The sequence below is a fragment of the Balaenoptera acutorostrata genome, chromosome X (assembly GCF_949987535.1).
Source record: "Balaenoptera acutorostrata chromosome X, mBalAcu1.1, whole genome shotgun sequence".
NCBI classification, from domain to species: domain Eukaryota; kingdom Metazoa; phylum Chordata; class Mammalia; order Artiodactyla; family Balaenopteridae; genus Balaenoptera; species Balaenoptera acutorostrata.
The window spans coordinates 64883026-64903406 of record NC_080085.1 but is presented as its reverse complement, the minus strand read 5'-3'; the positions used below and the strand labels follow the sequence as shown (position 1 = coordinate 64903406).

The 20381-nt window shown below is 38.7% G+C and overlaps 1 protein-coding gene across 1 annotated transcript in view; it reads left to right on the top strand.

The window, feature by feature from the left end:
• NEXMIF (neurite extension and migration factor) overlaps positions 1-12203 on the top strand; it is a 144124-nt gene extending 131921 nt beyond the window's left edge. The window contains exons 2-4 of the mRNA XM_057538887.1: positions 646-771; positions 1470-5844; positions 6443-12203. Coding sequence (XP_057394870.1) covers positions 693-771; positions 1470-5844; positions 6443-6536 — 4548 coding nt within the window. The 5' untranslated portion in view covers positions 646-692 and the 3' untranslated portion in view covers positions 6537-12203. The remainder of the gene's footprint in view (positions 1-645; positions 772-1469; positions 5845-6442) is intronic.
• The last annotated feature ends 8178 nt before the right edge of the window (positions 12204-20381 follow it).

Sequence of the window (20381 nt, the reverse complement as noted above, 5' to 3'; positions counted from 1 at the left end):
ACGTTTTCAGAAATTCCAGATCTTCTTTGTAGTCACATTTAAAAATCCTGCTCTGGGCTTGGAGAAATATTTGTCAAAAACAGAGCTCAGGTCATGAAAGCCAAGAAACCATGGAAGGAATTCTCTACCTCTTTCATACTTAGCAGTCAAATTTTAAGCACAGAGAAAATATGAATGTGATGTATATGTGTGTATATATGAATTGGCTTGTTTTTTAAAGAGCTTATGATCATCTGAATTAGAGATGAGACAAACAGAAATAAAGCCAATCTCCACATGTACACACCCCTTGTCTCAGGTTAGTCTGGGCTCTACTTTGCGTCCTTCCTAATTGGATGGCCATGATTAGGTTAAATGTATTACTATCTGGAAGAAGATGTAAGTTTGCCTGCTTCCTCAGATTTCAGTTTTGAATGGTATGGTAGCCTAGAGGGGACAGAAGGATCTAGAATGTATGAATGAAGTGTGAGTTTCCAAATTGACTTATATGGTAGGTGTAAACTATGAAACAAAAACAATAGTGGCTATGAAGCCAGTCTGGAAATAGGTAAATTCCAGTGAACCTTTTAAAACCTCTCTAGCTGAAATGAGCTTAAAACAGAGAAGAAAATTTGATGACTGATATTATGTATTTGAAATGTGCAGGTTGGACAGCATTTGGACTTGGAATGAAACAATAAGAGGTTCCATTCATGGATAACCAACAAGATAAGGCTGTTGTTGCCTCAGCCAACGGAGAAAACACTATGATTAATGGGGTCAAGGAAAATGGTAAGGGAATTTAATTATGGTATGTAATATCTCTCCCAGTAGTCCTTTGTTAGTACTATAGATTTTCGGTATCCACAGAGCTGGGGCAAGTTAAGTCTAGGATGCCTCTGAGATAAGAGTTAATCCTAAACTTTATTCCACCAGATCTCTAACTGGACTAGAAGGGTCTCTAAGAGGTATCGAATCCAACCCCTTTGCTCTCCCAAATCATCTCTAGCAAATGGATACTTAAGTTCCTCTAAATTCCTGGTGAATTAGAAATATGCTCTGATGTGAAGCTTGGAATGTTTAGACTCAGTAGGAGCTTCCAAAACATAGGTGAGGTCTGAAGGATAGGACTATGCCTCATAGTTCAAAACCATGAATATATCCCATCTGAGCATCTTCCCACCCTGAAAGCTTTGACTTTCCAGTTGATCAAGCAATCCAATTTTTTCCTCATTTCTGAGGAGAGTGCTGTGTATGTCTGAAGAAAAAGCTGAACCTAAAAAAATATTATTTTTCACTCACATGAATGTTCAATATAAAATCAAGGTTGTTCTTTAACTCTGTAGTTTCTACTTCTAAAGTTAGAGAAGCTGAAGCTTAGATTTTATATCATAAGATCAAGTACCAGAAACTGATCAAGGGAAAGAGAGTTAATGAGTCTGGTCTAATACCTTTAACTTTATTTCTGTCATTTTTCCCCTTTTCTCTAGATTCAGAGGACCAGGATGTGGCAATGAAGTCATTTGCAGCTCTAGAAGCTGCTACACCAATCCAGCCTATACTGGTGGCTCAAAAAGAGAACCTGATGTATCCCAGAGGTCTCCTGCCTCTGCCCTCTAAGAAGCCCTGTATGCAGAGCCCTCCCTCTCCTTTGGGCCTGATTGAAGCACCTGAGCATGCTGCTAATAGTGCTTCTGTGAATGCCATCTCTCTTACATCTGGTGTTGCAAAAGGCCTGAACACATGGTCACTGCCCAATGAGTGTGAGAAAGCTCCATTTGCCATAATGGAGCCTGCAGGCATGTCAGCTCTGAATGGGGAGTGCCTCATGCAGCCAAGCCGGACTTGCTTGGGCTGCTTCATGGAATCCAAGGATGCAGTAGATCCTGAGCCAGGGATCAGTCTAAAAGTCAGTGATCTAAATAGGGATTATGAAACTTGTGCAGTCTCTGATATAGGGATTCAGTGTATCAATGCTGGAGAAAACATGAAATACGGAGAGCAGCTGCTCTCAGACCAGCTCCTAGGCTTCCCACTGCACAAATCAAGGGCAGGAGATAGACGAGAAGCCGAGAAACCTGACATTGACTTGGAGGACCCAGCTCAGAAAAGTTATTATGAGGCATTACTATTAGATAAGTGCAATACGGAAGAGGCTTTGCTGGCAAATTCCAATCAGGATTGGGGTTACTTTGAGACTTTTATTAGTGAGAGTAAGATTGAACTGCTTGACCTCTGTTCCAAGAATGAGCTGTCTGTCAACCTGTTCTCTGAAGAAGATGTGGATAACTACATGTTCGATGATGATGAGTCAACACTGGGCAGTGATGTCTGCTCCCTGAAAATTCGATATGAATCCTTCCAGGACAACGTTCGAGACAAAACCACCCTTTTGATGCAGGAGGATGCCCAATTCAACTTTTTTCCCAGTGTCTTCACTACCTGCCCCAAGCGGGAGTCTAAGAGTGGGGCCCTGAAGCAGAGCAGTGATCTTTCCCAATTCAAGGTCCCTGATGTGAGCATTATCTGGGGGGAGGAAGATAAAAACTTGGACAAGAAGAAAGGCAAAGAAGAAGGCCAGGAAGACAAAGGTGTAGAGAAAAAAGATGCAAAGGATAATGGAGAAAAATCTGCCTTAAATAAACCATGCAGTGGACCTGAAGTAGGGCAATTTAAGAATCCAAAGCAAGGCCATCTTGCCAATTCCTTGGAGGCATCAGGGAATTTTAGTGATGACAGTTCCTTCATTGAGGTCTCTTATGATGCCATGGGGGAGATCAAGGACTGTAGCCGCTATATGGCTCGGGACACTAATTCTGGCAGCTCCTCCTCCCAGCAGAATTATGGGCTGCGAGCCAAGAGAAAAGTCAGGTATAGTGAAGATTATCTATATGATGTTGACTCACTAGAGGGTGAAAAAGTAAATGAGAGGAAGGAATGGCTGCCAGGTGGTTGTAAAGAGGAAGATGATGATGAATGGTGTCCCAAAAAGAGAAGAAAAGTAACTCGTAAGGAGCCCCCTGTTATTATCAAATATATCATCATCAATCGTTTTAAAGGTGAGAAGAACATGCTGGTGAAGTTGGGTAGGGTGGATGCCAGTGAGACAACAGTGAATTTGAGTGAGTCGCAGCTCAACAAATATGCCAAGCTGGCCCCCTTGAAGGGCTTCTGGCAAAAGAAGAAAAAGCAGAGAAACAGCAATTCAGACTCCAACAAAACACCCTTATGCCAAAAGCAAAGCTTTGAACCAGGTAGCTTTGAGGTGTCATTCCTGCCACCTGCTCGCAAACGAAAATCTAAACTTGGCAACAGGCACAGGATTCAAAGAATTCCATCCATGGAAACTTCAGCAAGTGGTAAGCAGGTTTCATTCTGCAATGATGAGAGGCAAGCTAGTAGTCGTAAAGAAGATGGAGGCCTGAAAGGTACACTGAAGTCAGCACCTCTGGCTGCCCCCGGCTGTGCAAATGGATCACATTTAAATGACATCACAGGCCCTGACTCAGTGAAAGTCAAAGCCCAAGATGCACAATTTAAGGGGCCAGAGAGGAAAGTGCTCAACAAAATCAAATTTAAAAGTGAAGCCAGGTTAAAATCCAAGAAAATCAAAGCTGGGCAAGAAAGCAAGCCAGTTGTTCAAATGACCCCTCTTTTGGGAGACCAATCTTCCAAAGCTAATTCAAAGAATGAAGCTATTCCTGGGACCTCAAATGGTTCACATCTATCTGAATTTCATGAGACAAAGGTTGCTAAGAATTCTACTTTCCTACCAACCACCTGCTCTTCTGAAATGCCTCTATCATCTGATCCTGTTGCCAACAATATACCTGTTATCCCTGGAGGGTATTTGCAGACATTGTTAGATGCTTCTGACTTGTCAAATAATACTGGCATTTCATACTTCACTCAGCATTCTCCAGAGCAAAATGAAGTCAGCCTCACTCAAACAGAAAAATCATTTGTACCTCTCCAGCCTGCCCAGGACTGTGTGCTTTCCTCGCCTTCTGAGTCTGAGCTGCTTCAATCAACCCAAAACTTCAAAATGGAATCAAGCAACTATGGAAATGTGTGGCCCAACAAACCTACTTCTGGCTCCCAGGAATTCATGGCTGCAGTCTCAAGGGAGATAGCTCCAAACCAATCATGTGAATTTGGAGTCTCCCAAGTAGTTTCCATGGAAAATAACCTCACAGCTACAACATACAATCCGATCTGCCTCAACAGTGGTGGCAGTAGTTGCAACAAGGTCCTGTATGCCTCTGTGCAAGACACCCAGCTCTCATCTGATGACTCTTATCAATTATGTCACTTTAATAATGGAGAGATCTGCTTTCCTTTCCAGCAGGGTCCAGTGAATATGGATGATGGGCGGCTCTTTAGCTTTGATTCCATGGCCCCACTCTCTGTCAACTCAAGCAATTATTGCTCCTTAAGCTTGAAGTCTTGTGAAAAGGATGGTGATGATGATATCACTGATGACTTCCTGGCCCATTGCAGCCCCAAGCTGGTGATCCAGCAGAGCATTGATGAAATAGCACCACTAAAGGAGTCCACTGACCTCCTGGATATCTCCAACTTCACTCCTGACAAATTCCGCCACTCTTCCCTCTCAGAGATGTCCCCACCTGACACCCCCAGTCTTTCCCCTCAGATTACCAGATGTGAGAATATCAAGACACTAGGAACACTAAAGGGGTTCCAAGAGGGTGCCCCAGGAATACTGGGCAATATGGAAAAAATCAAATGGGACTGCAGTACCCTTTCACGGCAGGTCCAAGTGGATGATGGATTTACTTTAAATAACCATCAGTTTCAGTTCCATATGTTCAATGATGAGGATTCTGTCAGCCTTCTCCAAAAAGCCCCTTGCTTATCAGCGTTTAATGATCCATCTGGTCAAATGAGTACCAACAACAAGGTGTCAAAATCAAGAAAGAAAAGCTCACCCAACAAGAGTGGGGCTATGAACCAAAGTTCTTCTCAGAAAAACAACAGGAAAAAAACCCCCAAAGCCAACAACAAAGGGAATGAAAAACCACCTGGCAAAACCTCCCGCCAGGTCCCTAAGTCAACAAAGAAAGGGAAATTCATGGCTGCAGTCAATGGAGAGAAAATGCAAATTGGCATCGGTCGTGGAGGAGGCCAAATCAACAGCATATCCTCCACAGGGAAGACTTTGGCTGAATGTATCCAACATAGTGGCCCTGTGGCCTCTATGAAGATGCCAAGTCAGAAGGGACTTTCTGGAGATTGGTCTTTGGGAAAGGAGAGCAGCCCAGGCTGGAGTGACATGAGCATGGGCACCAACACCAACAACCTTCTGGATGATGATCAACGGGAATTTCAGGAGCCTTCTTATATCTTGTCCAACATTGCCTCTGGTATGGCAGATGTGCAGAGATTCATGATGGCCTCCATGGAGCCCCTTTGCGAACCCATGGAGCACCATGGAGACCCCAATATATTCTACTCCCCTGAATCCAATAGTCTAAAATTAAAAACCCTCAAAATATTGGCTGGGACACCACAGGAATCTAAGAAAAAGGCCAACAGTGGCTCTCCAGGAGCCACTAAGAATCACAGGTCCATCAAGGGTGTGAGTAAAAGCAATGGGAAAGCAGCGATAGGTGATCCTGGTCGTGCAAGCATGCCTGGTTATAACGAGGACTCTCGCTCTGCCTTCTTTGATAAAAAGTATAATAACCTGAGCACTTTAGGCAATAATGGACCGACACACAAAAAGTTATATCGTCACAAAACCAGCTCCAAGGCCCTGAGAGATGAGAAGTGTAAGGGAAAGCGTATGGAGCGAGAACAGGTCCACAAGGATGAGGCTGGGACAGCTTCTTTTGAAAAACTGAGGTAATACTGCACCAAAATGGCTGAGATGATGCACCCTTAGCTTTCCTACTCTGCTAAGCCCGCAGTCCCTCATTTTTTTTCCCTCTTGAAAGCAGTTTGCATGAAAGAAACTGTCCCATTCCCTTCTTTTTCAAATTAAAACAAAGAGAAAAAAAGTGCATGAAAATCCCTATACCTCTAAGCCACACAAAAGATTGGGCAATTTTGTAGTGGCTTGACTAGGGATAAATTCTGACAAGGCTACTTTTTCTGCTAGTCAGCATTAGTTTTTACTTACTGAGAAAATACAACTAAAATATGCTCTTGAATGACTTGGGGAAGGGAAGGGCTTTGCAGTGAGAAAATTTTTGAATAACAGAATTTAAAAGTTATATAGACAAAAATGCCAAGATCATTTAAGCAAAAAGAGCATAATTTGGAAAACAAAATCTCATCATATGGCAATTAGGAGTGCTTTCTAGTGGCCCCTGCTATTTGTATCTTTTTCTGCATCGTACGGCGTCTAGTATGATGTAAACAAATTTAGGTTGTATGATCCCTTTGTGGGACATACACTAAAGCTAACTAAGATGGCATAAATTGTTTGGTTTTTCTGCAGGGATTCCGACTACAATCTCCTAAAAGCAGAAACAGCATTTTGGGTTTTACCTGTGTTTGAAGAAGAGACTCCCATTTTCCAGAAAGACATTTGATGTTTGTGTTTTATTTCTTTCAAAATATGCCTTGTGGTATGTATGTTGACATGTAAGTGCTTAAAGAAAAGAATTTTAAAGTGTGGGAATAAGTCTTTGGAAGCAAACTTTAATCTGATGTTCTATGTAAAAGACTTTAGAAGTCATACAGTTGCACAAAGTAGTTTATGCACTGTTTACCCAAGGGGAAAGGAAGTAAAACATTGTGCCAAACTACAAAAAAGTGACTGTATTGTATATATTTTTACTTCTATATCAACATTTGGTTGTGAGTATTTGGGGAGCTTGTCCCTGTTAATTTACTAGAAACATTCCAGTGATTCTTGCTATTAACCACCCCCACTTATGTGGATAGCACCTGTAGATCACAGTGGAAAAATATGTTGTGTTACACAATTTACCAAAACTTAAAGGATACTGTTTGAAATGTGCCAAATTTCCTTACCTCATCTCACAGATTCACCCCACAGTTTAAAGCTCATTAATTAAGTTTTTAAAAATATATATATAAGCATACATACATTATTTTAAAATTTTAATTTCTACTGTCCTGTGTGGAAACATGAACCATTAAACAAGGCACAATAAAGGTTTGTTTGTTCCATTGTATAAGGGTTAAAGTGTTGGAAAAGTCTGGAAGTCACAACAGCTAAGTCCATCAGGGACCCAAGTATATGCATTTACAGAAACTTTTACGAGGAAACAAAACAGCTGCTTTAAAGTTTGTTTTCTAAAAGCAAAATCTGTAGCTGAAAATTATTTAAAGTGCAAAGTTATATTGCTGATACTTTATATCTCAGTTTTATATATTTTATAATAGTCTGGGATAAATTATAAAATAGCTATAAAATTAACACTAAGATAAATGAAGTACATAGATTGCTTTTATTTAAGTAGTTTCCTAAATGTTTTATTCCAGTTTTGTCAAAAGTGCACTCATATCATGGCTTTAGTGTTAAGTGTTTAATCTTGCAATGCCAATGTCATTTAAAGAAAATGTTAAGGCATCTCAGTTTGACACCTATGAATCACATTCGATAAGCTGAACAATTTGTGATAACAACTAATTGGGGCCATATATACTTAGTCTGAGGATAACTAGTATTTGATGCCACACACTAAACTTAATTCCCAATCTTTAATACAAATTTTTGAAATCACATTTTTTTATTCAAGCCCTTTCCCTTTTTAAAAAATTTCACAGCTTCAGCATCCCTCGCGACTAGCTTTTTCTTCCCCTTTGTTCACCACTTGACTTCTAACATTTGATCTATTTTCCTTGCACAGTTGAAGGCCTGTGTGTCTGATGACTGATGCATTATGGCACAGATGAGATAATGGATGTGAAAGCGCTTTGTAGATCGTAAAGTGCTATACAGATATAGGGGATTCATATTATTAATATTGTTGGTTGTTGTTGTTGTTACTCTTACTATTCTTACTAATATTGTTACTAACCTATTAACTTGTGAATATATAGGCTGCGGGTGGGAGGGTGGAGAATAAGTGGGTGGGGGAAAAGGGAATTTTAAAAAAAGGGAAGATGTTTCAAAAGGAAAAATTTAAGCAAAATATGAACCTACCTAGTCATTGCCACCTAAATATATTCACAAACAGAGAAGCAACATTTGAAAGTAGTCAGAGAGAAATGGAAGGAAGCCTGTCATATATATAAGTATACACACTTCCCAGTCCATGATTCCTTTTACCAGCCAGCTCTACTACTTACTGCTAGGTAGTAAAATGAACAAGCCTGTGTTCTTGATGGTGTGATTGTGTATGTCTGTGGGAACAAGTGAGTGAAGAGCATTTCATGAGGCTGCTTCAGGCCTATTCCTAGGCTTTGTGTGTGTTGAGTCCTGGAAAATTACTTAATGGAAAGGCACTGGGTGCAATATGTCTCCTGCTCTACAGCAGCCATCCAAAAGGGAAAATAAACAAACTGGAACATTTTCTTCTATTTCTCCACTCTGATAGCTAGCTGTTTTTACTAAATGCTATGGCTGGTTCCTAGGAACTGGTCTTTGTTTTGTTTTCGTTTTTATTTTTCTGTTTTGCAGCTGAATTTAGTTTGGAATAACCAACTCTGCCTGTACTGTGATCCCCAAGACTCCAGATCTCAAAGTCACCTGTTAGCTTACAGGAATGGAGTGCTCTCTATGTAATCAAAAGGTGGCAGTCAAATAAGGAATAAAGAAAATGTTCCATGAGTACAATGTGTTTTATAAAAATAAATATGGGAGCAGTTGTCCCAGTTTTTCTCAGTATCAGTTCACCTTTGGAGAACGGGGTGAGGTGGGGTAGAAGGACAGCCTGAAACCGTTGGAAATAAACAATTTCCTTGTCAGAACTTGCTATCATGAGTCCTTTGGAATGGATACTCTTTCATTTGCTCCTATGGAGCCCATTAGGAGCCAATTCTAGGACATGGTTCATCCCTTTCTCCAAAGAGAATTGCCATTTTAAAGTACCTTTTTTCTTGGCCTACAGTGCATTATATGTTTTTAAGATTAAATTAGTGATTTGTAACCGATCATTTTGTACCAAAATGTAACAGGAAGCTGAGTTTGAGAAATGAGCAACAGGATAAGGCAGAAGATGATTATTCTCTTAATTGCACTTAATATCCCTCTCAGTACATTATGTTCTGAGTTCTTCAGTTTTTAGGGCTTTGTTGGTCCTGTCTCTGCTCTCACAATTCATTTTCTTCCTGTAACAACATAGTAGGCCTGACTTTTTGTAGATCCCTTATTCAACCAGCTGCCTTAGTGGAGTGAGGACCAGTGATAGAAAAGTAGTGTTTTGCCCTATCGTTGATATCTCAAGTCAGCTATATGGAATTTTCCTTGGTCTGAAATCCCTGATTGCCACTCCCTTCTAACCTCTTCTCTCTGAGAAGCTGCTTCCTATGAATTCCTCCCCAACAGAATCCCATTTAATCTTACTTTCCTGGGAATGGTATTCTCCCATATTCTCCTTACTTAATTTCAATTCTTGATCTTAGAATTTTTCTTCTTTTATAATCTTATATTCCACCTCCCCAAAGTGTCAGACTATAAGAACCTTAGCCAGGGTACTTTCTTCCAGAAGTTCAGGTGGAAACCTTCTCACTCTTAATTACTTTTAATTGCCTTGGCTTCTTTCAAATCTAATTTTAAACATGCACACACACATACACACACATGCACACACACATGCAGAATTATATTGCATGACTAAGGAAAATTGGAAACTCCTTTTCCTTGAAGATGTATAAGAATAGATCTGATCCCTTTCTGCCCTGGTTAGTTGCTGGACTATGTGGAGCAGGGTGCTGAAACAGTGGCCTTGACCAAGGTTCTTCGAGACTTTGGGCGTTATGTTTGGTCTGTGATAACTGGCTTGAACCAGTGGCCTCTCCAGTATCTCATATACCAGCTTCTTCACATGCTGCTTCCTCCCTGCTTTCTCTTCTGACTTGTTACTTTGTGCAATTATGTGTTAAGGCCTTACCTTTTCCTAAATGTTTTCAAACCTCCAGCACTACCTTGACCATCACTTCTTTAGCCATCTCCCTGAAGTCCTTGGTGCTAGGTGGGCTTTGTGACAACTTTCACCTTCTCTGACCTTTTTTCTTGCTGGGAAGCATCTGTATGTGTGCAGGCGGGATGGGGGGGGGCGGTAAGTGTGTATAAAAGAGAGAGAAGCATAAAGGATGCTCACAAGCTGTAAACAACTCTGGCTAGCATCCTTTGTCGTGTTATGTGAGGTTCTGCAGTTGTAGTGAATTTCCATTTTAGTGAGTTCTAATTAGCATCTACTGCCTAAAGGAGAAAAACCATATCCAAGGACCTCTTAACCAAGCTTGCTCTTACCAAGCTGAACCAGTCTAATGCAGATCTGCCACATCTTCAATTTACAGATGCTCTCAGAACAGTTCCAAGAATTACAGAGCTAAGTTTCTGCGCTGAAGAGAATGGAGCACTAGCTAGTACTAACTATTGCTAGAACTAGAAGTATTTGTTTTCCCCTGTATTATTGAGAAATTATCTAATTTAAGGAGTTTTTGTTTTCATTTAGAGATTTTTTAAGTGACTAACCATCACTACAGGAGTATGTCCTTTTTACATTTTCTAATCATAAAATTCACTAAGCCCATCATTATGTTTGGAAGATTTAGTACCAAAATCAAATATTTTTAGTAACAAATAGGGATCTTGTCAACACAGTGTAGGCCTGGGATTTTGTAAAGGTTTCTCAAGGACCCAAATAAGAGAGAAAAGATTTTAGGTGGACTGTTTAACTTGGGAAACACTGTCATCAGCTTGAGGGTCCTCAGCCAGCATGGTATTATTTTGATGGCAGTACTCAGGCTACCCTTTAAGGCACATTTTTCACTCAGAGCATTAAACAGTAGCTACAGTCATGAAGCAGAGCTCCTATTGCAGCTACATGATACTTGAGATGTACTCTTGGTTTCAGAATAATAACTAAGGTAAAACATTGGAGAAGGACAATGTAAAACAGAGAGTTAGTACAAAGTTTAAGGTGTGAATGAGGCTTTAAAATTGGTATCTGAGTAAATAGATGCTAAAGAAACACTCATCAACATGAGATGGAAAGGATGTCTATGCATCTAGCAGGCTCAGTAGTTTCTGAGTCTTAGAAAGACATCCCCTTCAAAGAGAAGAAAAGAGATATTTAAATAATTTTGCCTCTTTGAGAGATGTCTAGTTTTATAACACAAAAGAAAAGGCTTAGAATGAAAACTAGAAGAGGCCTTTTGTTTTTGACTCCCAGTGAAGGAGGGTAGAAAGCTTGAGATGCTCTACTGGGATACCTGTAGCACTGACTAGAGTTTGCTGCCTACAGAGTTTTGAATGTACTAGTCCTTAATTTAATTTTCATAAAACTGAATGCACCTCTTTAGTAAGTTACTGATTTATGGTGCTAAATAAAATGATTATCCCCATTTTTTTTTCTCCTTTCCCAAGCCCCTTAAGCATTTAAGAAAATTTAAAATAAAAGTGTTAGAGGTCCTTTTTATGAATGTAACCTAAGTTTCTGTTTGACATATGACACGGCAACTTTAAAATGTTAGGAAATTATTTGCCTTTTTCTTTTAGAGTTAAGCTTTATAAATAATCTGTAGAGTCAATTGAATAAAGCTTAAGGATCACTCTTAAGACGCCTACAAAATCTTGTATATTTTTAAGTGTGCCAATTTGTAACATATTTTGTAAGTGTATATTTTTCTTAGAAAAGTGCTGTGAAGTGTCTGTATGTGAGAATTTTCCTTTTTCTGCACCACTAGGTGCTAATAAAAGGATATTTACTTCAAAGTTTCTGGTTTTAGAAACCACAATACAAAGAAAAAATACACTTTTGTTGGGAATTTTGTAACACAAAACATGTTGTGGAAGAGTGTAGTGATCTTGTGCAAAAGAAAATGAACATTTGTGAGCTTCTTGCTGTTTTATAGATTTTCTTGTAAATTATTCTTGTAACACCTCTGGTTTTGTTGTTCTTGTTGCAAAGGTTTTAAATATTTGTGATTGAGTGTATGGTGAAACTGTCATAATGTTACCTAGCTGAGTTTTGTTATTGTTTATGGAATAAATAAAAAAGAAAAGTTTAAAATACTGCTTTAGAATCATATGTAACAGAAACCAGCCATTTCTAATTAAATTCTATGTCCCAAATAAAAAGTTCTTCATTGTCTAGAGCAGTGTTTCTCAAACTATCTGTGGTGAGGGATCAATTTTTTCCTCCAATCCATCACAAACTAATACTATTATAAAACACAATAAGAATGAATGTTTTTTAAAGTGAAATTTTAAAAGATATGCAAAATAAAAGCTCTCATGTACTCAATTCAACATGTAAAATTACATTTGAAAACAAACATAACATAGGGAAAAAGAAAATAATTGCAAAAACTTAGTACCCTGTTTAAGACAAGTCCACTGATCAATGTCAAATTGCCGTAGAAGGTTCTAACCACGCTTTGAGTAACACTTTGAGTAGGAACATCAGCATTACCATCATCTGGGAACTCGTTAGGAATGTTGAATCCCAGGCCCTACAACAATTCTACTGAATCAGAATGTGAATTTTAACAAGATTCCTAGGTGATTTGCGTGCATGTTAACATTTGAGAATCACTGGGCTAGAGTTTTGTGCAGAGGATTTTTGCTGCCCCTCAAATTTGGGGATCATTTTCTAGTGTGTCCAGTCTTCAAAGGACTTAGAACAAATGATGTCCTTGTTTTGTGATCCAGACGGATTCTGCAGACATGCAGTCCTCTCAAAGTGTCAAAGCTGTTTACTGAAAAGTAATAAATTTTAATTTGCCTGTTATCCAAAAGATGTCAGATTTTCCATAATATCCTTTAATGGGACTTTCTCAAGTTCTAGCCTCACTGTGCTCAGTATTTTAATGTTGGCTATGTCTAGACAAACTGGACTTTGCTTCCAAGTACCCAGTCCATGTGAGCCACCCATGAGAACCTAGAGCCCTGGCTAACCACAAGAAGGTTATTGTGGCACACAAAGGCAACAGCCACTTCTTTGGTTTTAAATATTACTCAAAGAAATTGAAAAGGGACTTTCCTGGCAGCACAGTGGTTGAGAATCCACTTGCTAATGCAGGGGACACGGGTTTGATCCCTGGTCTGGGAAGATCCCACATGCCACGGAGCAACTAAGCCAATGTGCCACAACTACTAAGCCTGCACTCTAGAGACCGAGGGCCACAACTACTGAGCCCGTGTGTCACAACTACTGAAGTTCACACACTCTAGAGCCCGTGTGCCACAACTACTGAGCCTGCATGCTGCAACTACTGAAGCTCACGTGCTTAGAGCCTGTGCTCCGCAACAAGAGAACCCACTGCAATGAGAAGCCTGCACCCCGCAACAAAGAGTAGCCCCCACTCGCCACAACTAGAGAAAGCCCTCACGCAGCAACAGACCCAACGCAACCAAAAATAAATAAAAATATATATTAAAAAAAAAGAAATTAAAAAATGTGTATGAGAAAGTGGCCCTCTATTCTCACTTGATGATCTCATTCACTTCCACCACTTCAACTACCACCTAGATTTCCACAAACCTCTCCTGAGTTCCTGTGCTATATTTCCAATTATAGGCTGGTTATCTCCACTTGGACATTCTGCAAGTTCTTCAGACCTATCTATTCAAGATCATTTCAAAGTCCCTTTATCCTCTGAGTGTGTTCTAGCTCAGTGAATGATGCTGCCATTCATCCAATTAGTGACCCAAGCCAGAGAGCAAGGTTCACCAGCAATTCCTTTCTCTTCTATCCTCACATCCAATTGGCCACTCTCAATTCTCCTGCCTTTCTATGCCCCCCTCCCATTGACACTGCCTTAATTCAAGCTTTCATGTTGTTTCACCTGGACTATTGCAACATTGTCCTAATTCAGTGATTTCCAGACTTAGATTTCACACCTGGGAAATTCTTAAATATGGAAAAAGAAATGGAGAAGGGAGTCTCTATAGTCACCAACTTTTTATTTTGCTAAGTAAAGACATTTTAAAAAATAAAACTTTTCATTATCAATTCACAGAAGATCATTTTAACACCAAAAGGCAATCAGACAATCCTTTATTTAAAATGCACTATATTGTCTTTTTCTCTTCGCCAGGGACTATGAAAGACTGAAAGCAACCTCTGAAGCCATTACTTTCAAGAGTAAAAAGAGATTTGGAGTTGCTGGATTAAAGAAGTGGGGGATGATAGAGAATGAGGGGCAGAGCAGTTAAAGCCCCCAGAATTGGACCCCTCTAATGTTATGAGGTTTTGTTTTTCCCAATTTCTATGAGTTCCCTGTGTGATGGATATCACAAATGTATATTCTTCACTCTGTTCAGGATTCAGAGGTGTATTCTAGAGAACATGGCCCTAGAGAAAGGTTCCTCTTGAACTAAATTAATGGCATGGTTGGAGTGGATAAGTGGTTCCATTCTTTTCCCAGTGGTTTCACATTCCTTCTTTTCCCTCTTGGCCAAAGTTGAGATAGTACCAGAGCTTAAGGGGAAGATGGCAAGTCCTTTGTCTAAAGACATTTGATCTGCCTTGGAGTTGAGCTTTAAATGGACTTAATTTGGGAAAGAAGTGATTATCACACTGCTTTAATACAGTATTCTATTTAAAATAATTGGAGTTGTAGTTATTAAATTTTTTCAGGCCACATACCACTTTAAGAATCTAATGAAATCAATGGGTCTTTGCCCCCTGAAAATGAGCATGCTCAAAAGTTTTCATAGAATTTCAGAAGATTCACAGGTTAGGAACTTCTGTATTAGGGACATGAATTCTCCAAAACATCTTCCTCGCATCATAATGGAGTTTTAGTCTATCTCCTCCTCTCCACTGACCCAAGATAATAACTATCATTTATTTATTGTCTACTATGTGCAAGGCACTTTACATGAATTATCATTTCTCACAACAATTCTGCAAGGGAGGCATTTGCTCTATTTTACATTTAAGAAAATTGGGACCCAGAGAGGTGAAGTAAACTTCTTCAAGGTCACACAATGAATAGCCTTCAAAGACTTTTCACCAGAGCTGACAAAGCCCTCTGTGCTTGTCCCATCCAAGCCCATGTCTCTAACTCAAGACACTTATTTCCAGCATAAACTATATTGCCTATACCACTTCAGAAATATGATTATAAATATTAATACTGACATAATTATTCAATAAATATTTGACTCTGTGTCAGATATTGTACTAGATGATAAGAAAACAAAAAATTTAAATACAGTTGACTCTTGAACAACATGGGTTTGAACTGTGCAGGTCCATTTATATGTGGATTTTTTTTCAGTAGGAGATACTACAGTACTATAGGATCGGAGGTTGGTTGAGTCCGCAGATGCAGAACCGTGGATACGGAGGGCCCACTGTAAAGTTACATATGGAGTTTCAACTGGGAGGGGGGTCGGTGCCTCAACCCCTGTGTCAACTGTATAAAGCACATACCTTGCCTTCTAGGGGCTCGCAGATGAAGCAGAAAGGTACAATTTAATAATTTAAAAAGAAAAACACCCACTGGTCAGTTTAAGTTTAATAATCACACATAAAGTAACTACAAGTATACCTCAGAGATATTGCAGACTCAGTTCCAGACCACTGCAATAAAGCAAATATCGCACTAAAACAAGTCACAAGAATTTTCTGCCTTCCCAGTGCATATAAAAGTTATGTTTAACTATACTGCCATCTATTAAGTGTGCAATAGCATTATGTCTACAAAAACACAATGTACATACCTTAATTTAAAAATGCTAGCCATCATAGGAGTAACATCAATAATCAATGATCACAGATCACCATAACAAATATGATAATGAAAAAGTTTGAAATATTGCAAGAATTACCAAAATGTGACACAGAGACACAAAGTGAACAAATGCTGTTGGAAAAATGGTGCCGATAGACTTGCTCAACGCAGGGTTGCCACAAACCTTCAATTTGTAAAAAATGCAGTATCTTCAAAGTGCGATAAAGCAAAGCTCAATAAAACGAGGTATGCCTATAATGATTTGCTGTCCTTAAGCACCCGAGAAGAAAAAAATCTTCCATGCATTGTTATGGAGGGACTAATGTCACAAAATGCCACTCCCAGTAATCAATATCTCACCTTCCACCCTACCCCCTATTTTGGAATCGGAGTTGAGAATGAGCCGAGATCCACCACTTACTAGCTGCTAAATTCGTGACAAATTATTTTGATATCTCTGTATCCCAGAGTCTCTGCCAAAAAAAAAAAAAAAGGAAAAAACTAGTATAACAAGACTATCACTGGGACTTCCCTGGTGACGCAGTGGTGAAGAATCCACCTGCCAATGCAGGGGACACGGGTTCGAGCCCTGGTCCAGGAAGATCCCAAATGCCGCGGAGCAACTAAGCGCGTGTGCCACAACTACTGATCCTGCACTCTAGGGCCCGTGAGCCACAACTACTGAAGCCCGAGCACCTAGAGCTTGTGCTCCGCAACAAGAGAAGCCACCACGAGAAGCCCGAGCACTGCAACAAAGAGTAGCCCCCGCTTGCCGCGACTAGAGAAAGCCGACGTGCAGAAACGAAGACCCAATGTAACCAAAAATTCATTAATTAATTATTTTAAAAAAGACTATCACTCCCATAGACTTATCATGGATTAAAGATCACACTTGTGAAGTCTTGGGACCAAGCGGGCAGTCAGATAATACTTAACATTTGCTATTTTTTAACAGATGTGTACAGGTATTTTCTTAAAGGTTCTTAATTTTGATTCCTTAGAAATCACTCCAGCATCTTACCCCCAAGTATTTGTCTTTTTATTAGGCTAAAAACTAAGTAAATTAGTAAAATCCTGTCTCAAAAAGCCTTTGATCTTTTTTGGAGAAAGATGCCATTTTTAAAAATGAAATTAAAAGAGTCATTATATTAAACATAATAATATGTTTTATAATTGCATGTGTGTAATAGTTCTATTAGAGTTAATTTATTATCAGTAGCAGAATGAAGCAAAGTTATAAATTATTAATCAAGATACCTGGGTTATATTCCTGGTTTTGCCACTAAATTGGTTGTAAGAAAAACAAGTCACTTCCCGTCTGGGCCTCAGTTTCCCCATCTGGAAAATGAGGAGGTTGGGCTAGATGGCTTAGCATTTAAGAGCATGGAGTGTGAAGTAGACTGCCTGGGATTGAATTCAATCGTCTCATCTTGTTAACAATAAGACTTACCTCAATTTCTCCATCAGTAAAATGGGAATAATTATGGTGCCTATCTCACAGGATTTGGGGAATAATTAAATGAGATAATGCATATAAAGCATTTAAAATAGTGGCTGGTATATATATAAGATACTCAATAAACATTAGCTATTATTATATTGCAGGGCCTTTCCTTTTAATTTAAAACCCATTATCTGGGGCTTCTCTGGTGGCGCAGTGGTTGAGAGTCTGCCTGCCAATGCAGGGGACATGGGCTCGAGCCCTGGTCTGGGAAGATCCCACATGCCGCGGAGCAACTAGGCCCGTGAGCCACAATTACTGAGCCTGCGCATCTGGAGCCTGTGCTCCGCAACAAGAGAGGCCGCGATAGTGAGAGGCCCGCGCACCGCGATGAAGAGTGGCCCCCGCTTGCCACAACTGGAGAAAGCCCTCGCACAGAAACGAAGACCCAACACAGCCATAAATAAATAAATAAAAATAAAAATAAAAATAAAAAACCTAAATTTCTGTGTATTTAAAAAAAAACCATTATCTGGGCTGCTGTGGCAAAATTAGAAATTACTGAAGCAACTATGGACACTTGTTCATTAATCAATTAATTAATTTAACAAATTATTTTTGAGCACCTACTGTGTGCTAGGAACTATGCTAGGTACTGAGGATGCCAATGATGAGCAAAATGGGACTTTGACTTTCTCCTCATAAAACTTAACATTAGTTTAAAAATCACTTTGATTATGAACATATGATTTAAAACTGATAAGAGCTCTGAAGGAAAGGAACATAGTTTCATGAGAACCACTGACAAAGAAACCTGACCTGATACTGAGGCTTGCACCCTAAGAATGAGTAGGATTGACCTAGGTGAAGAGCAATATGGAGGTGAGAGTGGGGTATTTCCCAGAAACACCACATACAAAGGTCCTTTGGCAGAGAGAAGCCTGCAGTACTTAAGGAACTAGAAGATGGCCAGTGTGATTGGAAAGGAGTAGAGATGAGGTCAGAGAGCAATGCTTCATGTGTTCCAATTTGGTCACATTTTAAAGGAATTTTAATTATGCAAATTTGAGAGTACAATACAAAATATTGAGAGTTAGACTGTGCAATTTTTGAAATAGTTCAAATTTAAAAATCATCAGCAAGACCATAATTAGTTTCAAAATGGGCAGGTATGTGAGATAATCTGTTATACTACTGCCACATTTTGATATTATTTTAGCCATTAAATAAAAATACCTTCCATCATTTGTCAGAATTATACCAACTTTGAATTAACAAGCCTTTCATGAACACACACACATAAAATGCAGATAGACCTCACTTTGTCTTTGGTCTTTTTTTTTTAGTTCTACATATTTGATAACACAGAATATTTGTCTTTCTCTGTCTGACTTATTTCACTTAGCATAATACCCTCTAGGTCCACCTACATTGTTGTAAATGGCAGATTTTCATTCTTCTTTATGGCTGAGCAATATTCCATTGTGTGATATATATATATATATATATATATATATATATATATATATATATCTTTATCCATTCATCTGTTGATGAACGCTTTGGTTGCTTCCATATCCTGGCTATTGTAAATAACACTGCTATGAACATTGGGGTGCACGTATATTTTCAAATTAGCATTTTCATTTTCTTTGAATATATACCCAGAAGTGGAATTGGTAAATCAAATGGTCATTCTATTTTTAGATTTTGAGGAACCACATTTGTTATTTGTGGACTTTTTGGTGATAGCCATTCTGACAGGTTGTGTTTAGGTTTCGGTCAGTTAGTAGTATAGTGATTCCGGCTGCTAGTACAGGTAATGATAACAGAAGTAATACTGCTGTGATTAATACTGATCATACAAATAATGGTGTTTGATATTGGGATATAGCGGGTGGTTTTATATTGATAATAGTGGTAATAAAATTACCACTATAGCTCATTGTGGTTTGGATTTGCATTTCTCTGATGATTAGAGATGTTGAGCATCTTTTCATATGGCTGTTGGCCATCTGTATATCTTCTTTGGAAAAATGTCTGTTCAGGTCTTCTGCCCATTTTTTAAATGGGTTGTTTGGTGTTTTTGATATTGAGTTGTATGAGCTGTTTATATATGTTGGATATAAACCCCTTTTAGGTCATATAATTTGCAAATATTTTCTCCCATTCAGTAGATTGTCCTTTTGTTTTGTCAATAGTTTCCTTTGTTGTGGAAAAGCTTTTTAAGTTTAATTAAGTCCCATTTGTTTATTTTTGCTTCCATTTCCTTTGCTTTAGGAGACAGATCAAAAAAATATTGCTATGATTTATGTCAGAGAGTGTTCCACCTGTTTTCTTCTAGGATTTTTATGGTTTCAGGTCTTACATTTAGATCTTTAATCCGTTTTTAGTTTATTTTTGTATATGGTGTGAGAAAATGTTCTAATTTCATTCTTTCACATGTAGCTATCCAGTTTTCCCACTACCATGTACTGAAGAGACTGTCTTTTCTCCATTGTATATTCTTGCATACTTTGTCATAGATTAATTGACCATAAGCACGTGGGTTGATTTCTGGGCTCTCAAATCTGTTCCATTGATCTATGTGTCTGTTTTTGTGCCAGTACCATGTTGTTTTGATCACTGTAGCTTTGTAGTATAATCTGAAATCTGGGAGCATAATATTTCCAGCTTAGTTCTTTTTTTCCCTCAAGATTGCTTTGGCAATTTGGTTTTTTTTTTGTGGTTCTATATGAAGTTTATGATTATTTGTTCTAGTTCTGTGAAAAATGTCATGGGTATTTTGATGGGGATTGCATTACATCTGTAGATTACCTTGGGTAGTATGGACATTTTAACAATATTAATTATTCCAATCCAAGAGCAAGGGATATCTTTCTATTCCTTTGTATCAGCTTTAATTTCCTTCATCAATATTTTATAGTTTTGAGAGTATAAGTCTTTCACTTCCTTGGTTAAGTTTATTCTAGTTATTTTACTCTTTTTGATGTGATTATAAATGGGATTGTTTTCTTCCTTTCTCCTTCTGATAGTTCATTATTAGTGTATAGAAAAGCAACAGATTTCTGTATATTAATTGTATTCTGCAACTTTACTGAATTCATTTATT